Below are 7,539 nucleotides of genomic sequence, written 5' to 3'. Positions count from 1 at the left end.
TTTAATAAGATAACAACAGTTATTGATGTCCTACACATTACTAAAGTAAATCCCTGTTTTACCTAAAGAATTAATATTTATATGCTATACACTCATTTTATTTACTATGTTTTGTTCGAATCAGGTCGAAATTCAGCTTCTTTCTGTAAAATGAAATTCCATATATAAAAATAAGTGTTTGTGTAAACGCCTAGCTTCTGCCTCGAGCAAGCATTTATTTCAGTGGGACTATCTGGACTACGAACCATAATCCCTATTAAATAATGACGTCCATCATTATGACGAAACACTAAACCTGCACCTGTGTCTCCAAAACAAATCATTGAACCTAAAGATTTACAACAATTAAATGTTTTAACCACCATTGCAAATTATTACTGTTATCGGCATATCCGACGCAGATTTTGTCTTCAAACAATGAGTGATTGTAATATTGATGTTCCACTTTTTCGTCGCATAATCCTTGAGATTGAATTGGAATTTTAACATTTTTGAGGTAATCAGGAAATTCCGTTTTATCAATGTCATAACCCCATCCCGTTGACTACGAAACAATTCGATAGCAAACTGCTTGAAAACATTTTTACTTACATATAGATAATTAAGTTTGGAGACGTATCCAATGATGGGACGTTTATCTAAACACACTGGTCCAATTCTCTGACTTAATTTGAATGGGTTGCTTGCTACTAGAACAGCAATATCTCCATCGTAACTAATAGTCTTATTATCAATTGATCTGGGGGTGAAAATGGCCTCCACCTGAAACAAAATAACTGTAGTTACAGTGACTTGATTTTGTACTGCATAATATAATACTCCGGAAATTTGAATGTATCCAGAATCTCGTGAATCGTTAAAATGTCGATAATAATTTCCAGCTGTTATTAAGAAGTTCTCTCTCGATTTTAAATTACGTGAGGAATCGCTTACGCAATGAGCAGCTAAAAGTGTACTGTCTTACAAAGTAAGTTGAAGCAAAGGGGAACAAATATTTACCAGTCAAAATAACTTTTTCATTAACCAAAGTTCCGCTACAAATTAAATCTTTAGTAGTGCTACTGTAAATAGCAATATGCCACCGAAACAATTTTTGTTCTTTGTCTTCATCTACCACTCCACATGCTAAAACAATTTTAAATAAGTTTGCATTCTTAAAGTCTTGACTTAATAACTACTGACAACTGAAATAAAAATTTATATTTTGATTATTATTCCAACCTGGAAAACATGCCGGTGTTTTTTGGTCCCATTTTCCATCTAGACAAACATGGAGTGGATTCCTACTTAATGCAAAATCTTCATAGAAAGGTGCACATTCAAAATCCGCCAAAGTTCCATCAGTTGCATTTACGCAATCTTTAGTATATCCGTTAGAAAGAAAACTGCTTTGTTGGTAGGAGCAACTCACTTTCATGGTTTTAGTACTATATATAGGAGGACAAGTCTCTAAATTAAATGTACATTAGATAAAAGCCGTTAATTTGAGTTTTCATTACTTAAACATTTTGCCAAGGTAGTGTTCCAGATACCATCTTCACAGGTAACATGACTGGGACCCTTTAAAATATACTGATCTTGGCAGTTTACTATTAACTCTGTCCCTGATTCTACAAACTGTCCAGTTACGAAACGACGTCTTTTAGCAAAATCGTGAACTGTCCATTGTCCAAATTTGGGATGTTGTGGTAAGATACAACCATTTCTAAAAGAAATTTACTAGTTAATATTTTTCTTTTTCATTTTTAACTTACTTGGAAGCCAAAATTGTATCTTTGATAGCCTCATCAGTCGTTGGTTCCTTACTTTCCACTGGTGTTGCGCTAAAATTTTCTTTTTTTTTTAAGTCATTACGATTTGACGTAACTTACCTATCTACTAAAGCAATTTTTTTTGCGATAAAGTTTCTGTGGTCAGAAATTTTAGTGTAAAGTCCGTACTGTTGACTATCACAACTGTCTGTGTGTGCTGTAGGGGACGGGGGTCCCACACTAACAATTCCTGTGATGTAATACCTATCGTCACGTTTCAGTACCAAACCACCTCCACTGTCACCTTTACAAATCGAGGTACCTACAAGACCTAGCAGTTGAAATAAAAAGAAAAAACAAAACTTACTTGTATTAGAATATCCAGCACATATTTTGTCACTTGTCAAGTATTTTCTGAAATAATTAGGTAATATTTCTTCGCATAATGCGTTGTTAACTAGGGGCACGCTTAATTCCCGTAAAACATCTGAAACACTTCCATCTTCCTGTGTGTAACCCCAACCACATACCTAAATTTAAAAATTTATTTTTTAAGAAACTAAATTACAGCGCTTTTACGTATCCGTGGCGTGAAAATTTGATGGCTTTGTCCAACAAAAGCGAATTCCACTCGATACAAACTGGTAAAACTCTTTCAGTTAAGGTAAATTTTTGTTTAGTAATAATAACCGCAATGTCACTTTTATAATTTCGGATTCGGCCTTGATAATCTTCGGGAATGAATATGTTTTCCACCTAGAAAGTACGAAGTTACTTTTTTATAGTAAGTTTATCTGGACATACTAAAGAAAATTGGGCTTCTTTAAAATCCCGTACGTCATCAATCTGGCGGTAGTACTTCCCGACCGCAACTATATAAGTACTTTTGGTATGAAAATCGTCAGCGGTTATAACACAGTGGGCAGCTGTAATAGGCATCATTATGAAAAAAATACACTAAAGTTAACATATACCAGTTAGAACGACGTTTTGATTTAACAGAGAACCACCACAAATAAGTTGTTTTACTTCAGTTCCGTTATATATAGCAACCTGCCAGGGATAATCTCCTTCACGTACCGCCTGTGCATTAACTATAAAGGTGGGCTCACTATAACGTTTTCTGCCACAAACTGAAACTACTATTTCTGCAAGTGTATTTTAATACCACGCACACCCACCTGGAACGCATTCTGGGATTATGTTGTTCCATTTACCTCCAACACACATGGTCGGTGGACGAGTGTCCAAGTCTCTAACTTCGTAATAGTCTGTACACTTAAAGTCGGCAGACGAATTTTCTGTAGCTTTCGAACAGTTAATATTTTTTCCATTTTTATCTGAACAAGTAACGTTTAGGAGGTCTGAATTGGCCAATGGAGGGCAGGTTTCTGGAATAATAGTTAAAAAATTACTCTAAGTAGTTGCTTTTTTAATCTTCGTAATTACGTAAACATTTAGGAATTGCGAGTATCCATTTTCCTTCTATACAGGTACTAAATCCGGGATCGCCGAATGTGTAATTTTCGTTGCAAAGTACTTGCAAAATTGAACCTGAAGGTATTTCATCTCCAGGCAGCAATTCAGTATTTGAGTTATAGACCGACCAGTTTCCAAAGTCCGGATGTGGTGGAAGAATGCATCTAAATTTTTGTTGTTTGAAATTTGTATTCTATTATACTCACCCAGTTTTTGTTCCTCGAAGTACCCTAGCTTGAACAGTGTAGACTGTTTTAAGTGAACTTGCAGACACAACTTGAACACACAATAGTTTTCATTTAACTAAATTAATTCAATTTTCGATACTTTAAAAATAATGAAGACATTAATGTTGTAGGTGCATACAGAGTATATAAAAAGTGAAAGACACCACGATATAACCATAATTGTACCCTTTTAAAATGAATATGGATTTTTCATTTCATTTAATAAGTATTATCAAGTTAATAACAACAAAGCAATCTAATAAGACATTCCAATTTTTTTAGACAACACTCCTTATATATAAGTAAGTATATGAAATTGAATGTAGGGTTTCGTATCCTTTATCCTGAAATAAACGTCATCTTCAAGTTCTTAAACCGTCTCCTTACTTAATTTGTGTTTCGTCATTGCCGATCGCTGCAGTAGACCAGCACCGAATTTTCTACCTTTCGTTTTCTTTATGCTTATAGTGTGTTTGAGCGTTCGACCGTTAAAAGGCTGTGTAATTTTTTTTTCTACCTTGATTTTATAACAGAGCTATTAAAGGGCCCAAATGACGTCAAATCGGTTTGTTAATAGCGGAAAAGGGTTCTGAAATAGATGCCATGACGAAAAATGTCAGTGGCAAATGTCAAATTAAATAAAGTTAACAAGATTTGTTTGGCAATAAATTTTGTATACCAAGTATTCTGTGCAATTTCCCGTATTTCGGGAGGCGTAAGGACAACACTAACTTCTTCACAAGACATTTAAACCAATTTTAACTTACACAAACTCAAATTGTTGTGAAAATTCGAACTTCAATTGTTTTGTGGTTCGTGTCATACCAATCCATCACCAACCACGACAAAATTCCCCAGATTTAAAAAACTCAAATTTCAAATAAATATTGCGAAAAACCATGCGCGGTAGAAAAAATAGTATAAATAACTCGTTGATAAGGCCATTGTGGCACTCATTCTTTATATAACTCGCGCCTTCGCCTCTCGTTCTATTGACTTGGATTTGTGCGTTATATTTGCCTTATGAAACTCGTTCTTTAGTACTTATACTATTTCAATGCAGTATGTTTGTAATATTCCTTATTGTACAGAAAATATTACAAACACGTTGGACGTGTATTATTTTTTGCTAAAACTATACGACGCACGTCAATTTATCACAAAAATATGTTGTGTATAAGAGAATAAAAAATTCCAACCACAAAATAAAAAGGAACGTAGAAGTAGAATCTATATACTAGTTCAATATGATAAAAAATATTTATTTGGGCTGATACACCAAACTTGATCAAAAATGACGCTATACAAGTTAGGGAAAAAGTCGTTTTTCTTGTCGCTTTAAAAGAAAAAAATATATATAATTATTTTTTGAACGATAGAAAACCAATTTTCGATGCAATTTGGAAACTATTCATTAAGAACATAAAAAAATATGGAAAGAAAATACGGCAAAATTTAAACAAATTTAAAGGTAAATTTATAAAGTGAACACACAAAGAGCTCAAATAATTATCCCACGGAGAAAAGTAAAAAAAAATCGTAAGCGGTTTCTTTCAATAAACACCATAAACGAGTGAAATTGTTAGCAAACACGTACCAGATGAAATTAAAAATATACATGGAATTATTTTTTTCACAAGCCACATTATTGAGCTACAACAAAATCAAAAACACATTACAAACTAAAAAACTAATTCTAAAATTCGTTCAATGTACATAAGTAATCTTACAAATTGATAGTTTTTGACCTTCTTTTTGCCAATTCAGCAAAATGTTAACGTCAAGGAAATCTTTGCTAATTGACTAATATGTGATATTTATATGAACATGCATGATTACAACTTTTTATAAAAAACGGATAATTCTGAAATAGTTTATATTATATTATCATTACACGATTTGTATTAAGACAGTGATTTTAAAGTTGTAGTCGGTGGTTATATGATAAATCATTCATCATATTTTCTACATACAGGATTTATTTGGTAAAATTTTGAGGTGAAAATTTTTTTGGAGGGATAAGCAAATACATTCTGATCAAAAATTTACAATGTTTATGATAACCTTAACACATCTGCAAAATTTCAAAGCATTCGGTTTCACAGATCCAAAATTAAATTACAAAATGTTGTTTTATAATTTTGATTTTTTTCCAAAAAACTGGACGGGTTTCGGGTAAAAACTGAACACGGAGTCATAAACTACATATGTAAGACTATTTTATTTTGTACAATTTGAAACCCATTTACTATGTACGATTTTGAAGTGACGTCATCACATTATTGGCGGGGATGATGAGACAACGTTTGGTTAGCGTTTTACCATGTACATGATATTCATAATATAAGTACATCTAAAATTTGACAACAGTTGGTCCAGTAGTTTCGAAGAATGTTCAAAATCAGAATCATACTATAAATTATAAATTTGACGATTTTTGATACCATAGTTTCAAAATTAAGACACCGTGCAGGCGAGTTTATAGACCCTGATACAGAACTAACTAGTTGGCAACAAATTAAAGATGCTTTGACTTTAACTTTTTCGGATCAGCGAAGTATTGACTGTTTTATCCAGGACCTGATTAACATAAAACGTTTCAAAACTGAAATTACAATGCAATTTGAATGAGAATAAAAAACGCACATAGTTTGTCGTTTGCTAAATGGAATGCTTCCAATATTAATGTTCAAGAAAAACAGATCAAAATCAATCATTATCAAGAATTTGCCTTAAAAACTTTTACCAAAGAGTTGCCATATTGCATGCAACTTCCTGTGCGTTTGAAAAACCCTAAGAAGATAATTTTATTTACTTTAACCACAACCTCGAAGCAGTCAAAACTATCAAAATCAAAATCAACATCTTAAACCATCTCCACTAAATTTTGCTCTTCCAACGTATGCAAGTTTTAATTGACTCCAAATAGCGTTTCGAAATTCCGTATATTCCCCTATATTGAGTATACAGCTATATTAAGATACATGTTAACAATTTAAATTTAATTATTGGAGGAGTCTACATTCTACATCTGACATTAACATTTATCGGAACCACGTGGACGATTTAGAATCTATATTTAATCAATTACCTGATTTTCCATACGTTATAGCCGGTGATTTCAATCTTTCACATCTTATCTGGAGTAATAACAGGTGTGCCATACTGAATTAATGGGTTCTTCGAGTAATTATTTTGATATAATTAATAACACTTATTCATTGTTAAACCTAAATCAAGTAAACAATATTCCAAATTAGCGAAACGTTTTTTTAGATCTCTTTTTTACGAACATTCTTGATTTGCAAGTCTCATCCGCGGTAGATCCTATTTTCACTCAAAGTTATCATCGTATTCTTTATTCGTGGTCCATTTTTTATATTTCGTCTTCAAAAAAATTATCTTCACAAGACGCTGTATTTCATTTTGCTAAGAGTGATTTTCAACAGTTGAATTACTTTTTAGCTTCTATTATAATTGGGTCAATTTTTTTTTTTTGGTCTTGAATTAGGTGATATGGTTACTGCTTTTTATAATGTTGTTTTTACTCTGGAATGGACACATATGTTCCCAAGAAAAGGGTATATTATTTTTCATTAACTTATCCCCGATGGTTTAATAAAGTGTTAAAAGATTTGTGTCGCCTTAAAAAAACCCAAAAGTCAAAGAACTTAACGAAAATCTAAGTATATAATTCTTACCTTTCTAAAGTAAGCGACAGCATTACAAATAATCCAGTTTTTCTGGAAATTCATTAATGATAGGAAAATAAAGTAATGGCATAGGTTATGAAATGCAATATTTACAAGAGTTTGCTAAAACTGGCATCGAAATTTCTAACTTGTTTGCGGAATTTTTTTCCTCGATTTATGTAGAAGATGCTAACAATGATTTTGACCAAGAATTTGAATGTATAAATGAAGTAGCTGATTCTGGACTGAAAGTTGATATATCAGAAGTTTTTGAAATTTTCGCTCGTCTTAAATATTCTTTCCATCCTGGAGCTAATGGCATTCCAAACGTTTTGCTAAAGAACTGCATTTACACAATTACAGTGCCCTTGTGTGAACTTTTCAAGGTGT

General features: G+C 32.5%; 1 protein-coding gene across 2 annotated transcripts; it reads right to left on the bottom strand.

Moving 5' to 3' along the window:
- On the bottom strand, positions 1-5,115 carry LOC135137572 (uncharacterized). 2 transcript variants are annotated; one of them, XM_064067257.1, is made up of 18 exons: positions 5,055-5,115; positions 3,437-3,506; positions 3,201-3,394; positions 2,933-3,142; positions 2,726-2,884; positions 2,556-2,677; positions 2,331-2,507; positions 2,119-2,281; positions 1,872-2,073; positions 1,755-1,823; positions 1,500-1,705; positions 1,222-1,449; positions 1,000-1,125; positions 820-944; positions 592-762; positions 379-544; positions 246-328; positions 1-143 (listed from the first exon to the last, which is right to left on the bottom strand). In XM_064067257.1, the coding sequence occupies exons 1-18, from the start codon at positions 5,101-5,103 to the stop codon at positions 105-107; spliced, it is 2,559 nt and encodes an 852-aa protein (XP_063923327.1). In that variant the 5' UTR covers positions 5,104-5,115; the 3' UTR covers positions 1-104. The 2 variants fall into 2 exon arrangements, with proteins under 2 accessions (XP_063923327.1, XP_063923326.1); XM_064067256.1 differs by having other exon boundaries at positions 1-328.
- Between the last annotated feature and the right edge of the window lie 2,424 nt (positions 5,116-7,539).

This window comes from Zophobas morio, unplaced genomic scaffold (assembly GCF_036711695.1).
Source record: "Zophobas morio isolate AGI-343-1 ecotype UQ-CSIRO unplaced genomic scaffold, CSIRO_AGI_Zmor_V1 ptg000029l, whole genome shotgun sequence".
NCBI classification, from domain to species: Eukaryota; Metazoa; Arthropoda; class Insecta; order Coleoptera; family Tenebrionidae; genus Zophobas; species Zophobas morio.
This window is presented reverse-complemented; position numbering and strand designations above follow the sequence as displayed.

Coding starts and splice junctions, on each gene's coding strand:
- LOC135137572 (XM_064067256.1), bottom strand. CDS start 5,103: ATGTGGCTTGTGAAAAAAATAATTCCATGTATATTTTTAATTTCATCT. Junction 2,885..2,932: donor AATCCCAGAATGCGTTCCAG/GTGGGTGTGCGT, acceptor TAGTAGTTTCAG/TTTGTGGCAGAAAACGTTAT. Junction 763..819: donor GATACATTCAAATTTCCGGA/GTATTATATTAT, acceptor ATTTTGTTTCAG/GTGGAGGCCATTTTCACCCC.